This window comes from Pristis pectinata, chromosome 5 (genome assembly GCF_009764475.1).
Source record: "Pristis pectinata isolate sPriPec2 chromosome 5, sPriPec2.1.pri, whole genome shotgun sequence".
Taxonomy (NCBI): domain Eukaryota; kingdom Metazoa; phylum Chordata; class Chondrichthyes; order Rhinopristiformes; family Pristidae; genus Pristis; species Pristis pectinata.
Window position 1 is genome coordinate 90,512,297 of NC_067409.1, and position 27,408 is coordinate 90,539,704.

At 40.4% G+C, this 27,408-nt stretch overlaps 1 protein-coding gene across 1 annotated transcript in view; it reads left to right on the forward strand.

Moving 5' to 3' along the window:
- The window catches only part of LOC127570428 (FH1/FH2 domain-containing protein 3-like), a 482,262-nt gene that overhangs the window by 337,048 nt on the left and 117,806 nt on the right, over positions 1-27,408 (forward strand). The window contains 4 exon segments of the mRNA XM_052016002.1: positions 8,801-8,895; positions 11,256-11,399; positions 13,189-13,433; positions 14,544-14,636. Of these exon segments, the coding sequence (XP_051871962.1) occupies positions 8,801-8,895; positions 11,256-11,399; positions 13,189-13,433; positions 14,544-14,636 (577 nt within the window).

Genomic DNA, 27,408 nt, shown 5'->3' on the forward strand with positions numbered 1-27,408 from the left:
TTTTATTGATAGTACACACACCAGTCAGTGCGTACCAGTGGTGGAGAGAATGGATTTTTAAATTGGTGGATGGATATCAGTCAAGTGGGCTGCTTTGTTTTGGATGATGTTGAGTTTCATTTGTAAATTTCCCATCCTTTGTTCTCAAATATTTTTATCCTTTGCCCTCTATATATATTTTGTAATCTTCTGCATGATATATCTCCCAAGTTATTTGAACGTATCAAATTCTGGCCGTTTGAGCAGTATTGAAGGCTTTGTCTCCAACTATCTCTAATCTGGAATTCCATCCCTGAACCTGCCTCTGTGGACATTCAAAAAATATCAATAGTCAAACTTCTTCTATTCTAACGTGGCTGTGTCAATTTTGTTTGCTAATTCTTCTGTGGAGCATAATGGAATATTTTACTCTACTGAAGGAACCACCTGCCTAGAGGTTGTTGTTAACATAGAACCTTATCCAAACCCTGCAGCTCTTTGCCATTGATATCAGCTGTGACTCAATTGGTAGCCCTCTAGCCTCTGACTCTGATGCTTCTAGGTTCAAATCCCATCCCAGAGACTTCTGCATAAAGGTTTAGACTCTACTGAAGGAGTCTTTACTGTTGAACTGCTGACTTTTGAATGAGATTTTCCATGAAGGCTTCATCTCCTGCCAAGTAGATATAAAAATAGTGTTACTTTGAAAAAGAGCCCAAGATTTGTACCTGTAATCCTGATAAATATTGATTACTCTGACAACATTTTCATAACAGATTTTCCATTCATTATCTCTTTGCCATTTCTGGGTGTTTGTTGTGTCTAGATTGGATGCCATGTTTCCTGCATTCATTGATGAGTACACCTCAATGCACTTGATTGGGTTAAAATGTTTTGGGTCAATGTGAAAATGGCATACAGGTACTTTGCTTTCAGACCCCAAATTTATCTGAAGAGCTGGAGATTTTTGATGGCTGTTAGAATAAAATGCCTGAATTATTACTGTTTTCTTCTGATTGTCAGAAATTGTTGCGACTACTTTAGTAACCCAAGCAAGAACCACTCTGGCTGCAGGATGTGTACTCTGGCCAATGGCTCACAAAATCCAGCATGTTGTTCTTCCCCTTTCGTTTATTCTGGTTAAGATGCAGGGAGATTTGGGAACGTTTCTTTTACATGCAGTGTGCCCTTTGTAGTGACTAAATTTTCTATCTGATCACAAAAGAAATATTCATATCAGTAGCTATGGTTGTCGCAAAATGGATCTAAATTTTGCAACCTGTAATTTTCTCTTGGCTGTACACCCAATGTTAGCAGCATTGCGAGTTTTACTGAATGCTTTTAGTGCTGTTTCTTACATGATGCCAAGCCACTGTTCAGAGAATACACATACTGTGCACAACATTTTGTTCTTCCAGATAATTTGTGATGAAGTAAGGGTCATTTCAGTTTTCAAGGAGCAGCATTGCATGTCGAATGTTCTGTGACCTCTTGCAGGTAGGGACAGAGTAGAGTAATGAGAATAACTGGATGTCACAGCAGATTAATCAGTCTCCTATGTTGTATTTCTAGGATTCAGCCAGTGCTGCAGGTGTGAATCTCTCTGAGGTTTTTTTTACAGAGGGAAGACTGTACTATCATCACAATTTGTTTGTCTATTCATAAGAAAGCCAGAGGGTAAAGTGCTCTATCTGAGAGAGAGCACTTTAATGGCATGTGGTTGTGTGTGCTATTACTCCATTGTGTGTCACACAACGTGACTTTAAAGCTGGCCTCTTCTGAAAGGAGTCATGTGACATAAATTTCTTAGGCTATCTAGTTGTAGTGAAAATCCAAAATGCTAGGGGTCTTTAAGTAGTGGCTTAATTACAAGGGGGAAAGATTAATGATAAATCTGCACATGGCAACAGTTAGAACACTCTGTGCTGTTTTGGGTGTCTCGTTAGAGAAAGTTGATAAAACTTTAGATGGCATGTAAAATGAATACACAAGAGAAAAGGAACTGTAGTTAGCTAGACAAACTCTTGCATTATTGGGCATGTTTACTATAGACTTCAGAAAGCCAAGAGGAGGTTTAATGGAGGGTTTTGGACCAAGGATGGTTTCAGCTGAGTGAACTAGATAAGACCATTTCTTCTGGCAGAAGGAAAGTCTATGTTTTTTAAAAAAATATCAGTGAAATTATCATCAAATTGGGGTGGAGAAAAGCAAGTAAACATTTCTTAAAGAGTGTGATTAGACCCTGGAATTATTTGACAGAAGAGGCAAGCCCATTGAATGATGAAGGAAAATTGTAAAAGGAGGGATGAATGGTCTTTTTCTATGCTGCATCACCTTTTAACAGAATGGATTCAGCTGCAAAGGAGAGTGTGGTAGTAGGGGAGTGGGATTGGTAGGAGACAAGGGGAACAGAATATCCAGGAGCCACTGTGTCAAATGAGCCACAGAAATATGTTGAATCCAAATGACAAGCTGTCCCAACTGTATCAGCAAAAATTAGCCCTCCCTACTATAGAATATGGGCAATGCTGGTTGAGCCACTACATTATGATGGTGTTGATATTCCCACATGTTGATCAGAAGGTTGGAGGAAAGAGAACACTTGGTGAACAGTGGTTTGAAAGAAAACTTGTGGGAGATTTTTTAATGACAAGTCCTGTATTTCTTGCTGGCTGAGGTTATGGAACTCAAAAATTCTTGTCTGAAGGAATTTTTACTTGCAGGACAGAGCCTCAATTCAGCTGTTCTTTGTTTCTTCTCTGGAAATGCAGTCCCTCACATGCTGTTCACATCCCCTCCAAGAGATTCAGATTAGTGTATTGTCACCTACACCAGGGTGCAATGAAATTCCTTGCTCATGTGAAGCTCACAATGTATCAGTATTGGTTTATTATTGTCACTGGTACCGAGGTACAGTGAAAAGCTTGTCTTACAAACCGATCGTACAGGTCAATTCATTACACAATGTAGTTACATTGAGTCAGTACAGAGTGCATTGATGTAGTACAGGTAAAAACAATAACAGTACAGATTAAAGTGTCACAGCCACAGAGAAAGTGCAGTGCAATAAGGTGCGAGGTCACAACAAGGTAGATCGTGAGGTCATAGTCCATCTCATTGTATAAGGGAACTGTTCAATAGTCTTATCACAGTGGGGTAGAAGCTGTCCTTAAGTCTGGTGGTACGTGCCCTCAGGCTCCTGTATCTTCTACCGGATGGAAGAGGAGAGAAGAGAGAATGTCCCGGGTGGGTGGGGTCTTTGATTATGCTGGCTGCTTCACCAAGACAGCGAGAGGTAAAGACAGAGTCCAAGGAGGAGGGGAGCCTGGTGTCCGTAATGCTCTGGGCTGTGTCGACAACTCTCTGCAGTTTCTTGCGGTCCTGGGCAGAGCAGTTGCCGTACCAAGCCGTGTTTTGTTGATATTGAGGGAAAGGTTGTCATGACACCATTCCACTAAGCTCTCTATCCCCTTCCTGTACTCTGACTCATCGCTGTTTGAGATACAGCCTACAACGGTGGTATCATCTGCAAACTTGTAGATGGAGTTAGAGCAGAATCTGGCCACACAGTCATGAGTGTATAGGGAGTAGAGTAGAGGGCTGAGGATGCAGCCTTGTGGGGCACCAGTGTTGAGAATAATCGTGCCGGAGGTATTGCTGCCTATCCTCACTGATTGCGGTCTGTTTGTTAGAAAGTCAAGGATCCAGTTACAGAGGGAGGTGTTGACTCCTAGGTCTCGGAGTTTGGTGACAAGCTTACTTGGGGTTATTGTATTAAACGATATACATGGTAATAATAAATACAATAATAAAGTGACGAGCGCAAAACAACAGAATGGTGCAAAGATTATAGTGCAATCTGAAGTAGTGCAAAAAGAAATTTTGAGAAGATAATAACAGAATAACTGAGAGAGGTAGAATTTAAAGAGTCCAAGAGTGTGGCAGTAACACTGGGAAGGGGATGTAAAAGAGGTGATTGGTTCAAGTCTGATAGCAGTGGGGAAGAAGTTGTTCTTAAGTCTTGTGGTCTGGGCTTCCAAGCTCCTGTATCTTCTCCCAGAAGGTAGAAGAGAGAAAAGGGAATGGCCAGGGCTGCAGGCATTCTTAACAACACTATTAGCATGGCTTGCTCAGTAACTCTCGCTCAGCCAGCATTATTTCAGCTGTTTGGATCCTTCCCAGTGGCAGTTCACAACTATCAGAATTATTACTCCTGCTGCCACATTTTAAAAAGCACTCCTTTGGGATGTGTGAACATGACTAACTGTATCCTCAGAAAATCCTCAATACATACATCCCCCTGTGAATCACAAACTACCATACCAGTGGCAATTTCCAAGCTTTTGTCTGTGGGATTCCATCATCTACACTAAACATCATATGAATACAAGTTGTATAAACACTCCAACTTACTCTCCTCATTTTAAGAACTTCCTCAAACCCATCATTTTGACGAAGTTTGTGGTCAAAATCATCATTTCACCGTCTTTGACTTGTGGTCCATTTTGTGATTATGGCTATATAAAGTGCTTTAGAATTTATTAAAAGTTAAAAGTGCAACTTTAACTAAAAGGTGCAAGAGAATTTTATCTCTCTTGAATGAGGAAACAAAAGAAATAGTTTAATGTCTTGTATGGTTTGTTTCTTGGCAGTATAATGGAGTATTATCATTGCAATGGGAAAACAAAAGTGAGAACTGCATATTCCAAATCTGATATAGGATCCTTCTTGAATACTGCAGGGAGGTTGTGCTGCAGAACTAACTTCTGAATACTTCAACACAGCAAGACATTCTTCATCTTTGTCCACTCCTTAGCTTTGTGTCAGGTAGCCTTTTGCTCACAGCTTAATCTTTTTTGTACGTTAATTTCAAGAAGAAAGCACGTACCAATGTAATCTTTCTAACTCATCATGTAACTCCTGCTTTGGACCTGAAGAATCTGTTCCACATGTCTGTTCTATGCATCCCCTACTTGTGATCTGTAGTTGAGTGCTTGAATATCTTTTTAATGTGGAGACGCAAGAAATTTGGAAATTTTCCCAACACCTTCTGTAATTAACTTCAATAACTATTCATTTAAAAGGAATGTGGAATGAGAATTCTGGATTGGAAACTTTTGATGCCTTTGGTACTAAGATGTAACTTGGTCTTTCTAAATGTTGTCTTCTTCACTGTTTCACCTCAAGCTTTAATAAGGATTTGTGGTTGCTGCAAATTAGCAAGAGGTCACTGATGATCGCACTCTTCATTCTGCAGAATATTGTACGGAACTCAATCCAAAGACGTGTCTTTTTTCTGCAATAATGAACAACTGCCTCCTGGCCTTTCCAGCATTAAATTTTTTTGTCCTTTTTTTTTCAAAATACATACAAGCCAGCCAAACCAATGAAGATGATGATACAGATTCTGATAATGGCACAGGAGCCATTTGAGCATTTCTTCAATTGATGCTTTTTGTAATCATGCGTTTTTTTGATTTCTGGGCATTGTTGGTAGAGCCAGCATTTATTGCCCTGCATCTTCTCGAGGCAGTTAAAGATGGCAAGTAGCTGCAGGGCATTTTGCAGATGGTTCACACTGCAGCCACTATGATCCTGTGGTGGAAGAATGAATTGTTCATGTGATGACGTAGTACCAGTCAAATTTACTACTTTGTCCTGGATGCTTCTTGAGAGTTGTTAGAGCTGCACTCATCCAGGAAAGTTGAGAGTGTTCCTTTATACTACTAACGTGTGCCTTATAAATAGTGAAAAGGCTTTGGGATGTCAGGAGGTGAGTCACTTGCCACAGGATCCTCAGCCTTTGACTTGCTTATTGTGTGTATGTAGCTATTCCTTTTGAGTTGCAAGTCAATGGTGCCTCCTCAGGATGGTGATAATGGGGCAACTTGTAATGGTGATACCTCTGAATGTCAAGGTTAAGTCATTATAAACTTCTAGTTGGATATGGTCATTGTCTGGAAATTTTGTGGCACAAATGTTACCTGCCATTTATCAGCCCATGGCTGAACGTTATCTATTGGTGAGTAGGTGCCACTTTATAGAACTATTGATAACACCTCCCATCACTTTGCTGATGATTGAGACTAGGCAGCAGAAATTAGCCCATGTGTGAATGCTCTCCAGGTCTTGCTGCATGCAGGCATGGCTTGCATCATTGAGGAGTTGGGAGTGAGGTCGGACTTTATGCAGTCATTAGTATAAATTCTCATTTCCAATCTTCGGAAGGAAGGAAGGTCATTGAAGAAGATGGTTGCATTTATGGCATTGCTCCTTGTGATCTCCTAAGGATGAGATGATTGGCTTCCAGTACATAAAACTAGTATTACTTCATGTGAAATATGGGTTGCTATCATTGGGGTTCCCCTTGATGCCCATTGACTTCATTTTTACCAGAGCACCTTGATGCCACATTTGGTCAAATACCACTGAGACATCAAGGGAAGTTGCTTTCTCCTCACCTCTGGAATTCAGCTCTTTAGTCAACTTTGGATCAAGGCTTTGATGGTGAAACCCAAACTAGGCAGTGGTGAACAGGTTATAACTAAGTTCCACGTGATAGAACTATCGATAACACCTTCCATCGCTTTACTAATGATTGAGGCTAGACTGGTTGGGCAATAGTTAGCCAGGTTGGATTTGTCTTGCTTTTTGAGAGCAAGGTATACCTGGACAACTTTTCACATTGTCAGAAAGATGTCAGTGTTGTAATTGTACAGGAAGTTCTTGACTAGAGATGTGCCTTGTTCTGAAGAGCAGGTCTTCAGTATTACAGCTGGGATATTGGTATTGGTTTACTGTTGTCACTTGTACCGAGGTACGGTGAAAAACTTGTCTTGCATACTGATCATACAGGTCAATTCATTACACAGTGCAGTTACATTGAATTAGTACAGAGTGCATTGATGTAGTACAGGTAAAAACAATAACAGTACAGAGTAAAGTGTCACAGCTACAGAGAAAGTGTAGTGCAATAAGGTGCGAGGTCACAACAAGGTAGATCGTGAGGTCATAGTCCATCTCATCCTATAAGGGAACCATTCAATAGTCTTATCACAGTGGGGTAGAAGCTGTCCTTAAGTCTGGTGGTACGTGCCCTCAGGCTCCTGTATCTTCTACCTGATGGAAGAGGAGAGAAGAGAGAATGACCTGGGTGGGTGGGTTCTTTGATTATGCTGGCTGCTTCCCCAAGACAGCGAGAGGTAAAGACAGAGTCCAAGGAGGGGAGGCTGGTGTCCGGGACGCACCGGGCTGTGTCCGCAACTCTCTGCAGTTTCTTGCAGTCCTGGGCGGAGCAGTTGCCGTACCAAGCTGTGATACTTCCAGATAGGATGCTTTCTGTGGTGCATCGATAAAAGTCAGTGAGAGTCAAAGGGGATAAACTGAATTTCTTTAGCCTCCTGAGGAAGTAGAGGCGCTGGTGATCTTTCTTGGCCATAGCATCTATGTGATTTGACCAGGACAGGCTGTTGGTGATGTTCACTCCCAGGAACTTGAAGCTCTCAACCATCTCAACCTCAGCACCGTTGATGTAGACAGGTGCATGTACACCACCCCCTTTCCTGAAGTCAATGACCAGCTCTTTTGTTTTGTTGATATTGAGGGAAAGGTTGTCATGACACCATTCCACTAAGCTCTCTACCTCCTTCCTATACTCTGACTCATCGCTGTTTGAGATACAGCCTACAACGGTGGTATCATCTGCAAACTTGTAGATGGAGTTAGAGCAGAATCTGGCCACACAGTCACGAGTGTATAGGGAGTAGAGTAGAGGGCTGAGGATGCAGCCTTGTGGGGCACCAGTGTTGAGAATAATCGTGCCGGAGGTATTGCTGCCTATCCTCACTGATTGCGGTCTGTTTGTTAGAAAGTCAAGGATCCAGTTACAGAGGGAGGTGTTGAGTCCTAGGTCTCAGAGTTTGGTGACAAGCTTGTTTGGGATTATTGTATTGAAGGCAGAGCTGTAGTCAATAAACAATAGTCTAACATAAGTGCCTTTACTGTCCAAATGCTCCAGAGCTGAGAGTAGTGCCAGGGAGATGGCATCTGCTGTAGACCTGTTTCAGCGATAGGCGAATTGCAGTGGGTCAAGATTGTCTGGGAGGCTGGAGTTGATGCATTGCCATGACCAACCTCTCAAAGCACTTCATGATCGTGGATGTTAAAGCCACTGGTCGGTAGTCATTGAGGCATGTTACCTTGCTTTTCTTCGGTACCGGGATGATAGTGGTCTCCTTAAAACAGGTGGGAACCTGAGATTAAATCAGGGAGAGGTTAAGTATGTCCGCAAATACTTCTGCCAGCTGATCAGCACAAGATCTGAGCAAACGGCAAGGGACACCATCTGGGCCAGATGCTTTCCTTGCGTTCCCTTTCCGGAAGACAGATCTTACGTCCTCAACAGTGACCACAGGTTCAGTTGCATTGGAGGCTGTCAGGGTGGGTGGTGACAATCTACTCCCCTTCTGTTTAAGACACGCATAGAATACGTTAAGTTCATCAGGAAGGGATGCGCTGTTGTTAACTGTGCAGCCTGTCTTTGTATAGTAGCCTTGTCTGATCCTAAAGACTTTACGGTATCCAGTACTCTCAGCAGTTTCCTGATATCATGCAGAGTGAATAGAATTGCACCTGTGATGGTGAGGCAGAAGCCACTTGGCACTTCCGGATGAAGGTCAATGCAAATGTTTCAGCCTTGATTTTGCACTTATGGAAACTAGAGATGTTCTTAGAACAGCCTTCTCCTGTTAGCTGTTTAATTGTCTTCTGTGAAATTCTGAGGTCAGACATTAACAAGTGTTTCAAATGTTTTTTGTTTCAGGTGTGAAGCTGTGGTCAAATGTTATGGAAATACTGGATGAAAAGGATGGTATTGACACAGAACTTCTCGTTTACACAATGACTTTAATAAATAAGGTGTGCATAACATCCAGTTAAACTTAGTGTGCCTGTTGACTGTGTGGAGCTGCAGCCAACTGTCACCAAGTAACCACTTGGCCGAGTAGTTTCTGAACGGATGCATTCTCACTGTTGGTATCACGATGGTTACATTTAGCTGGCCATTTAACTGTTAGTATGCAGGGCATATCTTACAAAACAGCCTCAGGCCTGTTTTGAGTTTGACAGACATTGGAAATGCCATTATTCTTAGTCTTCATCACAACAGGTGTTGGTCAGTTCTGATGTTGTTAGATCAGTAACTTACCTCTGAAATCCTCATGGTAGCATAATTTTATGCCAATTAATGTAATTAATGAGTTGAGGTTTAACATATTAATGCAGTTGCAGGACACTTTTCTCCATTTATTAATTGAAAAAATGTTTAGTGACATGAATTTAATGAATTGTGACAACCATACTCTTCCATTTCCTGCTGGTATTTAATAAATATTGACTGTTAAACTTGCAACTTGAAAATGGACCACCAAATTCAAAAGGGTTATTGATGCCTGACATGTGCGCCATCCAGTGGTGAGATGTTAATCTACACACAATCTTCACAAACCTTTGGGATGGAAGGGAGGGATATGTGCTCAGTGGGAGGCAGCAACAGTGTTTGAGCTGGGGGCAAAAGAACTTCAACAGAGGCACAGGAATAGCTGTCTGCTAGTGGGCAACTGGGTTAAATGGTTCAGAGAAGCGGGAATGAATTAAGAACAAACTACCACAAAGCAACAAGTAACCAAGTAAGAATAATTGACAGCCTGCTGGTTGTAATCTGCTTCAGTAAAATGGATAATAACAACATAGAATGGTAGTAAAATATAGCTTTTTGGGTTTAATCTGTGCCCATTGGATCAAGTAGTTTCTTATATTAAACTCCACAGTTTTATCTTTAGCTTTGTATTTTCATTTTGTATTTCATATTTTCATATTTTTCTCATGACATAGAAGGAAGCTATTTGGCCCAATGAGTCTATACTGCCTCTCAGAGCAACCCCATCAATCCCATTCCCTTATTTATTTCCCTCCAACCCAATCTCTCTCCTCCCATCCTGATTCTCCTACACCCAACTGCGGTGACAGGGAGAATGTGCAAACAATACACAGATGGCACCCGGGGTCAGAATTGAACCCGGTTTGTGGGAGCTGTGCTACCATGCTACCAGTTGTCCATGGACCCAAAAATTAACCGTAACTCATGCTGATACCACTGATGGTCTTTAATGTTTAATAGAATATTTGCAAGAAGCATTGCTGGTATCATGGTATTCACACCTGTGCCCACTGTACCTGAGCACCTGGCTGCAAGCTTATCATTACAGTGCAGTATTGGATTAGGTCACATTACTTGTACTGGTTAAGATTGACCTATCAACCTATTCCGTGTTACAGAGCAGTCTGCCACAGATAGTATGATTGGTGTGGAACCGACCTGCTTTTCCCCATCACTAGCTAATTAAGATATTCTGTTACAATACTAACCTATTAAAGCAAGCTTAAATCTTTTTCATTGCAAGTCTTTATTATATGTAATTAAAAGTGCAGTCTATGTTTTATTCATTCTGAGATGTATGTCTGAGCATTCTGAAGGTCAGCAGTGAATTATTCTCCTTTATCTCAGCACACTTTTGTCATTGTCCTTTCAATAGTGCTTGCCATTCATATATTGCTCTTGAAACAATAAGTAGTATCAAGTGGAAACTGAGTGGATGGGCGTGGGTTGGGGGGCGGGTGGGTGGTGATGGTTGGCAGATGGAGGTGTTTGGTGTGTAGATGGGTGGAGTCATGCCAGGATTCTGATGCACAAAAGCAAAGCAGGTAAGGAGCAGGTGGTTTGACAATTTACGAGGAACAAGCAGAGTTAACGTTTGCAGACATATATTTAATTTTAAAACTGATTTTTTCCTTGAAACATTTGACATGAAATTAATTACACTAACATTAAATTTTCCTCATTTTACATGTGCACACAAACATATTGAGTGTGAGGGGAGCAATGTCCTGTCAAGTAACGGACAAGAAATAGTACTTAACTGCAGTATGTGCGCATTGAAACTTGGAATCGAATTTTCAAACAATGGTGTTTAAAATTTACATGAAGCTTGAAGCAAATAGCTCAATCTTTTTCATTGCAATGCCCACAAAAGTGACAAACTTTCATTGTCTAAATTTGGTTGAAGTAGTGACTTCTGGCAAAGAGAGATGTTGGCAGCAAAGCTCCTTTTACAAGCAGTTTTGCAGATGCATTTTTTTTTATTGTGTTTCTTTTAAATAACAGTTTCTCTCCCTCCTAATGGAATGATTGTGTTCATGTGCTTTGTTGGAATTCCCAGACATTGGCAGGATTGCCTGATCAAGATTCCTTCTATGATGTAGTGGACTGTCTGGAAGAACAAGGGATGGAAGCTATTTCACAGAGACACTTGAACAAAAAAGGAACTGACTTGGACTTGGTGGAACAATTCAATATTTATGAGGTAATATTTCACACTCCCACGTTAATGTGAACACATTGACATTGTTTTTAAAAAAGCTGATGGGGAGGAAGAGCTTTGCGTCTGTGTGTCATTATGAAAGGAAGCCTGAGGCATGGCCCATGCCAGCCTGTTATTCAAGGCTAAGCCATCAGAAAACGCAGGGATTAAGCTGCAGATGCTAAAATGAAGCACTTGCTTCATAAGAAAATTTGGTGAGTTGTAGAATGATGGAGCTGCAGTCTCCAGTAAACAATTTATTTGATTAGTCTTTCTTGTAGGAATGAAACAATTTACAGGCATTCCTGTCCAGTCCTGATGTATGTTGGTAATTTCAGCTTTTAATATCACAGTTGGAAAATGGGACAAATGACATTGTGTTTAACACAAGGCCTAGATGCAGACACATCAGCGGCATGAAAATAAACAGTGCAAAAGCTGTGGAAAAAAAAGTTATGCACTGGAATAGCCCACATTGGCAATAACTCACCCGAGGAATCATTCCTGAAGTGTGAGCTTATGAATGTCAAAAATAAAAGCACAGAACCATAGTTAAAGGCAAGAAGGCTAAAATAGCTATAGCCTGGAGGTGTTACTTGATAGCAATCAAGTAAAGGAATCTTGGGTCGTTTCTTCACTTTCCTGGAAACTGATAGCTCAGACCCTTCATCTTTGCCACGTGGGTCTCTAATGTAATGTAACATGAAGTTAGAGCAAGATTCATGCAACTGCCAAAGTGCATTTGACATGTAACTGGTGGATAAGAGTTATCATTGAGCCTTACCTTCATCTTTCTATCATCAAGTAAGGTGACAGGAGAAGTTGGCAGCCAAATGTATGGAGGAGTTATGGATCAAACACACCTCCTTGTCGCAAAGTAAACCAGGATAGGAAAACAAAGGGAATGCAATTTCAATTGACAGTGAAAAAAATCAAATCAAACTACAGATACTAGAAATGCACAGTAGTTTAGTCAGCATTTTTTTAAAGGAAAGGAAAATTGGGTAGTGCTTGAAAGGGTACGTACTCAAAATCTTTTTCCTTTACTTCTGCCATGACCTGTTATGCATTTCAAATATCTTCCCATTTTAAACATGGCAATTACTGTTTAATTGATGTGGTTTTTGCCATTTTCTTTTTAATAGTAAAACAGAATGTTCCAGAATCATATGTATTTCCAAAATTCAAAAAGATTTGAACAATCTCCCCCAAATATGCCCCAGCCTATTCCACTCCAGGGAAAACAAGCACAGCCTATCCAATCTCTCCCCATAACTAAAATCCTCCAACATACTAGTGCATCTCCTTTGCACTCTCTCCAGCACAATCATATTCTGTTGAACAATATCTGGAGGAAGCACGGAGGGTGGATAGCGAAAGTGCAGACTATATTTGAATTGGGGATTATAATATCCATCACCCAAAAACTGGTATATACTCTGACCAAACTCTGAAGGTCATGGCCAACAGAACAGCACAATGGTAGGTGTTGCGGGAACCAACTTACTCACAACCGGTCCCAAACCAATTTTAACTCTTGCTGCTCTCTGGAGTGCCCTAGCAAGTTAAGGTGATGTAGCAATGTGGGAGTAGTTTGGCCATACCAAGTTCAAAGGTTGAGGAGGCAACTTGCAAATACCACTCCTAACAGCTTGGGGGAGTTTGGGGTGGGGAATAAAAGTCAGTTTTGAAAAATAAATACAAAAATAATGAGACTTTTACAAGCACAGAAATTGAATGCAAAGATTTGCAAAGTAGCCTAAACCATTTTTTCTTGATGGATATATTGCAGATGAGCCTGAAACATGAAGATGGAGATGAGGATGTTAGTATAAACGGTCGTAAAGACAGGCGAAGATCAAGCCTTGGTGCAAATGAACGGCGTGGTTTAGAACGACGGAGGAGTCGGAGGCATTCTATCCAGAATATCAAGAGTTCACTATCTGCCCCTGCCAGTCCAAGCAGTCCATTGCCTGGCCATTTAAGTCCACACTTCATGTCACCCAGTGGTCAGAGGCTTGAAGACCTCAATGAAAAGTAAGTTTTTGTCAAAACCTGAAGTAAGTGTTGAAATTGTATTGAGGTGTGGTCCTGTGACTCTGGGTTTAATTGTGAAGTGGTCTTTGCTCTATGCTCTCCCACACCATTAATCCTCATCCATATTATTGAGCAATGGTTTTCATCCTGTCATTATTTGCCATATTACAGATAACTAGGGGTAAATGGATTTATTGTTAGAGAGTTATAAGAAAGGCATTTAGCAGCTACTAAATGGTATTGTCAAGGCTCATAGACTTATTCTGCTGCTGAATTTACATAGATTCCAGTTTATCGAATTCAGTTATGCTCTTCTGTTGAATAGTGCAATAGGAGGCTCTGCTTCACAAGGAAAAGCACAGCTTAAAATATTATCCGTCCAAATAACCCTGGGAATTTTACTGATTGTGAAATGAGATGTGATATACAAGGTGCTGAAACGCACTTATGGATTTGCATACATTATTCCAGAGTGAATGCAATTAGTTGACTTTGTTGGGCAATTGAGAAGAATCTTTCATGGAAGAAATTGTTAAAGCTGTGGATGAAATCTTGAACAATATTATCTCATTGATTTGACATCTGGAAGGGAGAAGGAATTTATGTCCAGGAGGAATTCCTGGATTTCTAGTAACTACAGTAGTGATGAAAATCATACCAAGATAGTGGGTTAAGTTATAACATGCATAGGATGGCCACAACCATTTTTTTTTAGCAATATGCAATTTTTCTATTTAGGCCCCTTTTTTCATTATTGCTAATGAGACCACATGGCTGTCAAAATGAAGCCTTCATTTCACTCAAATATTATTTAGATGTGGCTAGAACATGGCCTGCTGAGTGTTGAAATACTTGTGTTACATTTGGGTCCATTTTTCCTTGCTCCACACTTGGACCTGAAGGGAAAGTCATGTCCATTATGTTTCAAAATCTACAACACCCTAAATATCTGTGGTCACTATTCAGGAGGAATGCAGTGATTGTTGTATTCTATAGGAAATGTTTGCTTTAATTCTCCCCACCCAAATGCAGAATCCTGACCCTTGGTGTAATGTTCGTGTCTGATTTTGCCTCTCTTATTGTTTTTGACATCAATATCACTGTGCCCAGCAACGATGTAGCTCAACACCACATGACCAGCCAGCCTGATGAAGCAAGCCACTCTGATGATGTATTTGAGGCCATTCACACACCACCTAATGCGTGAGTACAGGAGCTGCATTGAATTGCATGGTTGCAGCTGGGCCACTCTTCCGCTCCTTGTGCTTCACCTATTTGGGGATGGCAGACTGGTGTGAAAAGCTTTTATTGCTGGGCATGCTGTGAGCAAAGTGTCTTTGCACATTTTCTCCCCTTTGGTCTGAATTCTCATGGATTATCGTGAAGTCAGATCTCCAGAAAATGTGCACGCATTGCAATTTTTCTGCAGCTTACTATTTCCGTAATGTGTCAGATGCTTTTATCATTGGTGCATCTCTGTGCAATCTGTGGTGGATGCTGCAAGAGATTGCCTTTCAAACAGGCCCAATTAAATGTCTCACTGATCAAAGGTGCAAGTAAACAACAGTTGCACTCTTACTGGGACCTTCCACCCTTGTTCCCTTCCCTCCACCTACTTCATTGGCCCCTGCCCACCTACTCTCGTTTCTATCATCCCTTCCCCCACAAGCATTTCACCCTTTTGCTCCTTTTCAGTCTTTCCTATTCTTTTCCCTACAATTGCCCCCCTCCTTCAATTCCCCCCACTTTCCAAGCTCCTTTCCTCCTGTCTACTCCCTTTACTGGGATATAATGTGTAAATGTGCTCGCTAATGCATTCAGGCGACAATGACCACCAACTCTGGACATTCCTCCAAATGCCTTGAAGCTGCAAGAATACCAGGGAGCATCTCTTCTTCAAATGCCTTTTCTTTTCCCTGCCCAGCAGTGCAGAAGGTAACTTCTAATTCCCTGTTCTTCTCTCTTTCCACTTTATGCTATTGGCTATTGAGACAGGGGACTTGACATGTTACCTGCTCTGATCAGTGCTGATATTGACCTGTGCAATGTTTGGACTGCTGCTGTTTGTTCAGAATTCTTCAAAAACCACTGGCCTGGAATCTTGGGTTGCTTGAGAGGAAGTAGACTCAAGGGAGATCTGACAGTGCTTGCAGACATTGATGTGGTTTGACTTAAATGTGACGTAAGAAGTAAGCAAAAGAAAAAAAATGACTCTGAAGAGCGGGAGCCAGGCAGCATAATGCAATAGCACAGAGATCTGAATTCCTTTGTCACATAAAGGGGCTCGGACTATTCCCTTTTCAACCGTTATTTAAGGTTGCAATTAATGTCATTTGCCTGAGGGTTTGTGAACTATGGTGACCAATTGATCATGGAAGGAATAATAAATGTTATTGGCCACAGGATAAGAGTCGGGGCCTTGTTGTCCCCCTATCCTTTCAACCACTGTTTGCTGCTGAGGGACTGGTTAAGTGGTACTTCTTGGCTTTGTCTGGGTAACAATTGCTTTTACTGGCCTATGCCTTACTTGGCCAATGCATATTTGATCCCATCACTGAAAGGAGGATATAGATGAGGGGCTAATCATTCACTTTGCATTTGACAAATGGTTGGAATGGGTAAGACTAGATTTTGGTTTGTAACTTTGAGTTTCACAGGACGATAAATGGGTCCTGAAAGAAATGCATTTGTTCTAAATAAGTGTTTATTTGAAGAAGTGTGAGTAGCTAGCGCTGAAATATTCTGTTATGGATTAAGTTATGGAGGAGTCTCCATAATTCAATTATGTTAAGTGCCTGAAAAGAATGAAAGCCCCCCTTTAAAAGTTGTTTACATGGTGTAGAAACATAAATCTTCAAAAGCAGAAAGTTTTAAAGCTTGCAGCCAAATCAAACAGATTGCTTGGTTGAAATAGTGTCTTTTCATTGAAATGCTTCAGATCCAAACAGTAATGGCCTCAGTCCATTTTTTACTTGTATCGGTGGATATTAGCCCTTTGCTTCTTTGCAATAGTATTTTCTTGGTACATTACAGGGCCACTGAGAGTCGGTCAACTCTTCATCACTTTTTCTACTGTTTGCTGTTTATTTTAATGATAATTTTGCCAATTTTAAAAATACCACCAAAAAGTTCAGGTTAAATTTCTGCTATAGAATTGCCCATTGTGGACATTTCATTGGGCAATAAATGCAGTAAGAAACAGTGGTGCAGCCAGTAGAGCTGCTGTTTCACAGCACCAGAGACCCAGGTTCGATCCTGAGCTCGGGTTGCTGTCTGTGTGGAGATTGCACGTTCTCCCTGGGTGGGTTTCCTCTGTGTGCTTCACTTTCTTCCCACATGCCAAAGATGTGAGTGCTAGTCGGTTAATCGGCCACTGTAAATTGCTCCTAGTGTGTAAGTGAGTGGTCAGAATCTGAGAAGGGGAGTTGATGAGAATGTGGGGAGAATAAAATATATGGGATTAATGTAGGATTAGCATAAATGGGTGTTTTGATGGTCAGTGTGGACTCGGGCTGAAAGGCCTGTTTCAATGCTGTATGATTCTATGATGCTCTTTGATTGCTGAATCTAGTTTCTAGATGCTGTTCAATTATTCAAACCATTATTGCCATCATCCTGATCACCTCAAATATCCACCAGCAGATTGGAGACAGCAGATGCTGCAGTCTGGAGCAGCAAACAATCTGCTGGAGGAACTCAGAAGGTCGAGCAGCATGTGTAGGGGGAAGGAATTGTTGACTTTTCAGGCTGAAACTCTACAGATTGTTTGTTGACACACCAGTAGATGTTGAGCAGTGTAATCTTTGCAAAGTTTTAATGCTCTGGGCAACCTGCCTTAAGGCAGGTGCTTAAAGTGTCAGTTACAAATTATACAGGAAAGAATGATTCTGACTTTAATATTGCAAGGTAGAATCTTGATGCTTGCTGAAGTTGCATTGTCATCAGGAGCATTTGATATCCATGTTGTTTCCAGCAGTTAAGTCATGAGCAAGCAGCTTTTTGGGAAGCTGCAAGCAATACTATTTTGCTGGGAAGTTTTCCATTATCTGCTGAAATTGGTTGGCAGTATGAGGAAGGAAGTAGAATGCTGAAGATATTAAAGGTATTGTAACCTGATGAAATCTTTGTACTGATCTTTGACAGTTTAATTTTTGCATTAACCCAGACAGCTTATTCAAAATGAGGATGCATACTGTGAGAAGTTCATTGTTGTCCCACCATATAGAGAGCTGCAAGGATTTGAGAGAACTTCACATCAAACTAGGCTTATATTTGCTCTGGGCAGGTTTACATTAAAGCAAATGTAGGGAACAGTTTTCTTTAGCTGACCATCTCACGTCTATTTTCTGAAATGTGCTGAAAGAAAATGGGCCATGCCCCTTTGTTGCAGTCACCATCTGTTTTTCTATTGCCTCAGTGCTTCCCTTGCGGGGAACAGAGTCCTTGCATTGGGCAGTCATGGAAAGTAAAAGAGGACTAGCCTCGTTGTTGGGTCTGATGAGGGGTTTATTGAACTGGGGCTTGCCTGGAGAGCTTGCAATGGTCCTTTGTGGCTTTCTCTTGTTCCCTTAGACTGAAGGCCACAAGTGGTTTGGGAGATGCAGAAATAGCTAAGCAGTCTGCAGGGGTGAACCCAGTCTTGTTTTGCAAGTGCACAATAGATCCCCTAAATCTCTTGGTTGCTACTTCTATGGCTTAACGGCCAGTAGTCATTTCTTGCTGAAACTTCGGTAAAAATGGATTTCCATCCCTGAATCTCAGTTGTGCTCTTCCAGACTAGCATCCAGATGATAAGGGATGGCTTACTTAGGAAATCACATTTTAAGCTACTTTGAGCATGATACCAAACGCAAGTGAATCCACAGCGGCCATAACGCGTAGACACAAATTTCATTTGTTCCACCTCGTAGCAGCAGGATGTTGTAGAGCTTGAGCTCAATGTAACATATACTTGCAAACTCCACCGTAAATGTATGAGACTCCAAGAAGTACCTCTACTGTAACTTTGATCGAGCAGTTCAAGGACATTGAGCACTTCCTATCTTAGCACCAACGCTGGGTATAAATCTGGACGGAGATTTCTTATTCATTATTTAAGGAGATTAAGTATTTGATAGTAATTAGAAAATAATAAGACATAATCAAGATCAACTCAATTAGGTGAATGCTAATAAAATATATTGTGCTAATTATTGAATAGGTACAATATAACAGAACTCAAATTTAACAGGTGAGTTTTTAATTAAAACACCAAAAATGATTTCAGGAGAAAGCAGTTTCCACCAGTACCATTCTGATGTTTGATGCCAAGTCTTTGATTAATGAGGAATATAATCAGACTTTAAAGTCAATTATTCAAATTAAGAATTGCTCACAGCAATTTGATGTGAATCAATTTTAACATATGATACAGTTTAAATTAAGAATACACTATATAATGACAGTGTAACACTATCTAAAGGTCAGCAAAGTTTATGTTTCGTTCACATAAATATAGCAACTTCCCAATTTATTCTGGAAACTGTATACGGTGTGGTTAATCAGCATTCATCATCTGAGGTTTGTTTGTATTCTTAGAGTTTAATTACTTCTGAATTTTAAAACAATATCCACAAAATGTGAGGGAAAACAGCCAAAACAATAAAGAGAAAGATGTGCTCCCATCCCTGTTTACTTATAAATGTTAAGAGTATGAAGATGGCACAGCAGTTAAGTTACTGGATTGTCATAAAAGCCCATCTAGTTCACTAATGGGCTTTTATGTGAGGGGAGGAAATCTATTGACCTTACCAAACTGGCCTAAATTTGACTCCAAACCCATCAACATGGTTGATTTTTTGACTAGTCTCTGAGCAAGCCACTTATTCAAAGGCAATTAAGAATGGGCAAGAAGTGCTGGCCTTTCTGACAATGCCCAGATCCCAAAGGCAGAGAAGTGAAAAGAAAAATTAAGCAATCCAGAACAAGTTCTTGAAATGTGAATCTTGAATGATCAAGCAAAGGAGTCCAGTAGGAAGGTTTTCTGGTCTTGATATTGGGAGGAATGGTTGAGGGTTATAGAATTAGCAACACAAGAGCCCAGGCTTTTCCTGAGTACGACCAGACGCCCTCACTCACATTCCCCATTGTCCCAGTCTCACTGCTATGGATCAGTCAGGGCCAGTCTCACTGGATGAGATGGTCCTGGAGCTGAGTAACTAATCCTTGAGCATAGAGGGAGCCTCTTACCTGACATGGGTGGACCAGGGCAAGCCTTACTCAGAGAATTCCCCTGACAGACAATGAAGTCCTGCTTCCAGCTTTTATGCCTTATTAAGTTGGAAAGGCTTTGAAATGTGTCTTGTTGTGGGAATTCAGAAGCATTTAACAACAATGAAAAGTATTTTAAAAGATTGTGCCAGGCCTAATCTAGTGCAGATTTGGTGTAGTGCTGTGATTCTCCAATGGAAATGTGAGGGAATTTCTTTAAGCTCTTGCTCCGCTGTTGGATGCCATACAGAATCCAGCATCTGGGAAATGGAAGTGGGGTGCAGCCATCAGGTTTAGTATTCTTGCATTGGCTCAGGAGTCTCCAGCTTACTGCAACTTGCTTAAGTAAATACCAACATTTCTGTGTAAGATATGGCAAAGTCTGGACCAAGGTATCCATGGAGCAGGGAAGAATAATTATATCATAATTTTAGGAGAATAAAGTTCTGCATTAATTGGTTAATAAGATAGGGAAGTGGCCAGTTTAAGCCTTATCCATACCAGGTCAACCATTTCTCCCTCCCACCCCCTCCACTGTCTCCAAGTCTATAAGGTGAGATTGGAAGGGATGTTCAGCCCAGCAAGATGAAAGTTTCAGTCATCTTAAAACACAACTGCACCAGCTGTCTGTTTTCCAACAGTTACTCAAAAGAAAATAGAAAGCTATATTCATGGAGAATAGTAACTCTTCTTGATTGCAATGTCTTCCATTAATGCTCATTGCTCATCGAGCAAGATGTTATTATTATCCATGTGCAGAAACCTATGATGAACTACAAAATGTAAGATAGCAATCAATTTTGCTGTTCCACTTGAAGTGTAACCTCCAACAGGAAGATCAGTGATAACATAATGATGCAGATAGAAAACAATTTGACACATTGTTCTGAACCATCCAATTGTATATTGGCATTTAATGCACGGGAATAAAAAATGTCCAAGTACTTCTCAATCCTATATGTAATATTTTGGAAGTCTTAATATCTGCAAAGTTTTAATTGTAAAGTGACGGTATCTCCAAAGAGGAATTGGGAACAGCAGGATCCTGAGAAACAAATAAAGGTAGGTCAACTTAACAATTTGGAAATTACAGGGGAATCCCATTAGTACATGTGATAGGTCAAATTTTTTTAATTCATCCCTGAAGTTGAAATGAATATGGGTTAAAATAAGAAACACAATGTTTGATGGTGATACTCGTAAATCATTTTTTAACATACAGTTTCTCTGCTAAAATTGGAATTCAGCATTTCTTTAAAATAAATTTAGTTTTACAGCAAGTCCAAGCACACTTCTGTGGCCTGGTCGATTAAATTAACTACATTTTGGTTAGCGTAGATTTCTGGGAGAGACCTGGCCCGATTAAGAAAAGATTTAGATTTCCCACTTTGATCAGAATGTGTTCCAAAGATAAGCTCAGACTGCTGATTCTATTGTTCTTATTTGACTTCTGTAAAATTCACTCCCTTGGTTATACAAGGAATATGATAGAAAATAGTCCATTTAACTTTTCAGATGACTTAATATTAAACGTTTAATGGTGGCGATATAGAATGGAAACCAATTGCAAGCTCCTTCACGGCCACTTCAAAGAGTCTTCCTGAACTGTTTCGTACCAGTTTCTGATCAACATTGCTGGGAATAACTACCTCTATTATTTACTCATGGGGTCTTCTCAGTAAGATATTCAACATTTATTTGGTCAAATCTGAACTGATAAGAGCTTTAATTTGTACCACTTAAAAAGTAATTGTAACAGTGCACAAAATTTAAATACCTTTGCAAATTTGTCTCTCCCTCCCCACCCCACCTCCTACCACCCCCAGCTTCTCCTCCCTGGATTACTCTCAATATGAATTAAAGGTCTGTTTTGTGAATATGTTTAATTCAAAGGTTTCCAGACTTTTGAAATCTTTAATTAAGAAGGATCAAGTCCAACAATGTCATCTCCACCTCCATTCCAGATCATCTCATTATGCAGGGCCCTTTGTTCAATTCAGAGATTCCTACTGTTCAGGTCCTTTGGTTTAGTTGCAGAGATTCTTATTGATCAGGTCCTATGACTCCACTTTGGAGATTTTCATTAGCCAGGTTACTTTGTTCAATACAGGAAATTCCCATTATTCATATTTCTTAGCTCCAGTTCCATTCTATAATGCACATTGGTTATATGTACTACTGAGAAATAAATCTAAATTGGAGCATCTTTGTTTTTGGGATTAAGAATGCCAAGCTGTCTATTCTGACATGACCATCTATGTCCATTTCTGTATAATGTTTCCCGTTCTATATGCGGAAGTCATAAACCTCATGGAGTCATAGAGAGATACAACATGGAAATGAGCCCTTCAGCCCACTGAGTCCACGCTGACAATGAACAACCCATTTACACTAATTTAATGTTAAGCCCATTTTTTTTATTCTCCTCGCATTCTCATCAATTAGTGCTAGATTCCACCATCCACTGACACAGCTGGGGCAAAAAATAGTGGCCAATTAACCTACTAACTCTCACATCTTTGGCATTTAGGGGGAAACTGGAGTAACTGAAAGAAACCTACGTGTGCAAACACCAAACAGACAGCACCCAAGGTTAGGATAGAACCCAGGTCTCTGGTGCTACGAGGCAGTGGCTCTACTGGCTGCACCACTCTGCGTTGGTCCAAAGTCTTACTGTAACTGATGTTATCAAATTTACTTTGGCATAAAGGTATCATTACAGAAAGGTTCACTTCATTTTCTGGAGACAGAAATATACCATTTATAAATACTTGAATTATCAATAGATTTATTAGAATCTTTTTGGAACAAAAGGGCTTGTGCAAACCCCTTCCTCATTATGTTTGATTGGTTTACTTTTCAAAATCAGATTTGGCAGACCATTATGCAGTTGACAATGGTGGCTGTGCTTTTTTACTTCAACTTCATACCTCCATCCATGATGTAATATATGAGATGGATAAATATGGATTTTTACCATTGCACTGGCAGCAATGTCGCCTGCTGACGTCCGACGATGGAATCAATGCGGCAAAATTCACTCAGTGGTTTTGTTCAAATGGCATCATGGGCCGATCTTGGGAGACAAGCAAGGAAAATCAGGGTGGGAGTTTTGCTAAGTTAGAGGCAGCCTGCTTGCTCCTATTCATTTTGTATGTTGCCAAAGCTAAATGCTTGATGCCAAATTTGGAAATGGGATTCAAGATGATCATCTGTAGACTATTGCACCTGGAAAATACAACAGTCAGATATATCCTAAAGCTATATAATATCTTTGTAATGTTTTTTGATTGCATAGCAAAGAACTGACACAGGCGCAATGCTCCAAGTGAATTACAAAATTCTACGGTTCCGCCTCTGCCTGTAAACACTGTAAATCTGTCGTTGTAGCTGCTAAATATAGCATTATTGAAAATGTCTTTCAGCAGCTGCTCTGCTGGATTTTATTTTGCTACAGCTACCTCTGAGTTTCTGGGAGTCCATTTCTACACCATCCTAATGCTTCTATTTTCCAGCTGCCCAAGTGAGAGAGCCAACATTTCTTTGCCCTTCCTGTCTTTTCTAAATTCTTTACATTGACAAATGGATGTTTTTCCACCTTGTTTTAATATTGCCCTTATTACAAAGATTTGTCATCTTAAGGATCTGTCATTGTCACAGATCTCTGGAGTCCCAAGACCTATGGCTTTATGCTTTTGCCTGCCATCATTCCAGCAGGGTTTGTACAAGCTGAACAAGTTTCTGTTTGGTTCAGTTTGTATCCAAGAGGATAGTACTTGTCTACTCAGCTACAATGAAATTGTTTCTTCGTTATGGGAGCTTCCAAATTATCCCCTTTTAAATCTGTTAGTTTAATCCATGATTACCAATATGACTTTCAGGGTAGCAGTTCAACTAGTAATCCTAGGTCATGTGCCTTTGTTTTGCATGAGATTAGCTTGCTAAATCATATGTTTCATTATATTTTCAACAAAGCTCAAGCATCCTCAACTTCACAGAAGTTCTTTATATAACACTAAATCTACACCCTTCAGCCACACATATCAAACTGACCTTATTTTAAGTCTCTGCTTCCATTAAAATCCACAGTAGTGTATTCCATAGAACATTTAAGAGGCAGTTAGATGAGCACATTAATGGGCAGGGATATATGGATATCTACCACATGCAGGCAGATGTGCAGTCTAAATTGTCATCATGATCGGCACAGACATCATGGGCCAAAGGGCCTGTTCCTGTGCTGCACTGTTCTATGTTCTATGTTCTCTGTTCTATGTTCTAACATCAGGGTAGAAAGTTGACCTCAGCGGCATATAAGAAAGAAATGGCGCCACTTCCAATCTACCACATTTTAAAAGCAATGTTCAACAGGTAGCAGGTACTGCAGCATTTAGTACATGTGGCCATGGACAAATTTCTACCCCATATTTAAAAATTAATTCATCAAAAAAGTCCACTGCTTAAGCTTAAAGAAGAAACAAGGTAGAATCTGGGTGTGATTAAGTTCTATCGGGGAAGCCAAGAAGCTTTCAAAACCTATTTAAGAAAAAATGTGAAATATATCAACCTGTGACTGTTTAAAGTACAAATGGATAATGTACATTTAGATTTTTTTTTGCATAAAATCCCAAGGGAGATATTGGGAGAGGTAAAAAGTGTAATATCAGAACAACCTTTTCAAAAGCTTGGTGAAAGATGTGTGCTTTAATGAAGGGATTAGTAAAAGAAGACACTAATGTGCAGCTTGCATGTTGAGCTGACTAAGTAAGCATTGTTGAAATAGATTACTAGCTATTAGTAGGTTTGGCAAACACTACAGAGCAGCAATCAGCAATGCAAATGGAATGTTGAAGCATATAACCAAAACAGGAGAGTGCAAGTCTGAGGATGCTCTTTTAATACTTGTATGTTCTGATTAGATGACCCTTTGATTACAAAATCAAATTTTGTTGAACACAAAGGAGACATTTAATTCTTGGAAGTTGTGCTGTGAAGAATCTCAAGGCCGATCTCCAATGCTAAAGACTTAAGAGAGTACTGGGAAAAATGATGACAAAACAGTACTCAGTGTTGAGCAGGAAGTGAAGAATACCAATACTATTTAGAATTAGAGAGTTGTACACCACAGAAACGGGCCCTTTGACCTACTATGCCTCTGCTGACTTTTTGCCCATCTGTACTAATCCCATTTGCCTGCATTAGGTCCGTAGCCTTCTATGCCTTGCCTATTTAGATGACTGTCTAAATGCCTCTTAAACATAGTAATTGTATTTGATTCCGTCAGCTTCTCTGGCAGCGTGATCCAGATATCAACTACTTTCTATGCAAAATAAAAATTACCTCTCAAATCCCCTTTCAAAAGTCCTACCTCTCACCTTAAACCTATGCCCTCGTGTTTTTGATACCCTGGCCCTAACTTAGCCCCTAACAGCAGGGCAAGTGAACACTGGTTCAAGCTGAAAAGACCAAATGTTGGAAGGTTTTTAGTAAAAAGAAGCCAATGCACTAATGTGTGAATGCTGTGAGATGAGCTTATTGTTATCCTGGCTGGATGAGCTAATAAGAGTGGAATGGTATTTCTCATCCACATTGATCTTGAATGCTAATCTTATGCTTGGAATTCTTTTTTAATATGGTTTGGACAGGATCAGTGACACATTTCACCAGAAAAAAATCATATTTCTCACATTATGTGTGCTTGCTCTCTCCTCAGTTTCTCCTCCTCCTCCTCCATTTTTCCCTCTCTTTTTCCTTCGACCACTGCCCTTAACTCTCCCTCACCCACCAATTCACTCTCCCTCTCCTTCGCCTGTCAGCTCCCTCTGCCTCGCCTGCCAACTTCCTCTCCCTCATCTGTCCACTCACTGCTTCTCCCCTGCTTGCGCTCCCTCCCTCCCTCTCCCTCGCCTGCTGCCCCTTCCCTCTCTCCCCCACTCCTTTGCTATCTATAATTAATTAATATTGCTATTTTAAGCTTTCATGCAATATCATTGAGCTTCAAACATTGTGTCTTTGCCACTCTTCTGTCTCCCTCCACTCCTAGTTATGTCTATAACCTCTTAGTCTTTCCAGAGTTCTGATGGAATGGAGCTCCCTATTTCCCTCCAATATTTTTCCTCTTACGGCATTTCAAACTTTTAAAATTGCAAGGATGTTATCATTGGATTCTTTTGTGAATTAATTCTCTCCATTTCATTGTTTTAAGCCCTGGCAATCTTCGTTCCGCAGGCCTTAATCCTTCATTTTTGGTTTTCCTCCCACAAAAACAAGAGTTGCTTTGTTTTAAGCATGTTGATTTATTGTTAATGATATATCATGAATATGATAGTAACTGTTCCTCACATTTCCCATGAATCCACCACCTCCTTCCTTGAACCATATTTTCTCCCTGATATGCTCCCCCCACCTCTCCTTCAAACCTGCTTTCATCTGTTCAGAAAAAAAAAATCTTCACCCTATTTGAACTTGCAAGTATTGCCTCATCTTCCAAAATTCTTTGAATGTTTTCTGGTATCCCAAACTCATGTCTATCTTATCCAGAGCACCTCCAGTCAGGTTTCCACCTATGCCATAAATACCAAAGTGGCTTTAATCAAATTCTCTCATGGCATTCTGTATGATTGTTACAAAACTTGTCTTCTACTTCTCAGCCTTTTCAACCTGATTTCATTCTATGTTGAATTTGACCATATCACCCTCCTCTACTTTTATCCGGTGGGGTAGAACTGCTCCCACCTGATTCATTTCTTCTCTGTCCACTTATTTTTAGAGTCTCACTGGATTCTCATTACCCTGTGTGTACACCAAGGTCCTGTCTTATTTCTCATCTATGTGCTACCCATTGGCAACATCATCTGTCAACAAAGTGTCAGTTCCCACATTCACACTGCCAACACTCTGTTTTGCCCTTCTGCCATGCATCAACCACTCTAATGCATCCAATTGTGAAACTGATTGCCTAATATCAAATGTGTTGGCTCTTGTCTAACCAAACCCTCTGTTGTAAAATTCTCAAACTAGTCTTCAAGTCCATCCATAATTTTCCATTCCCCATCTATGTAATCCCCTCTAGTCCTGTGCAACAAAACTGAGTTGCTGTAGTCTTCTAGTTCTAGACTCTTGCTCCATCACAAGACTTAGACTTTAGTTTACTAATGCCCTAGCTTCTGCTACCATAAAACAATGGAGGGGGAGAAGCAGAACAGTCTTCCTTAGAGTGCTCTTCGAAACATATTCCATTGGCTGAGCTTGCAATTATCTCTTTGCAGCTTAGGGTCAGTTAGGTTTTTTTTGCTATGCCTTGTGTCATTTTCTGACATAAACTAAGGTTATTGTTGTTGTTATCCTGGGATTTTATAATAAAATAGCATAAGGTAGCTTTAATAGTCACATGTACAGCAAAACACACAGTGAAATGCATCTTTTGCATAGAGTGGTCTGGAGGCAGCCCGCAAGTGTCGCCACGCTTCCAACGTCAACGTAGCGTGCCAACAACTTCCTAACCCGTATGTCTTTGGAATGTGGGTGGAAACCGGAGCACCCGGAGGAAATCCACACAGTCACGGGGTGAACGTACAAACTCCTGACAGACAGTGGCAGGAATTGAAGCCGGATCACTGGCGCTTTAATAGCGTTATGCTAACTGATACGCTATATGGGATGCACAATTAAATTTAGTATGTTGCTGATTACTTTTGTATTTTTCCATGGTAAGTTTAAGTAATTA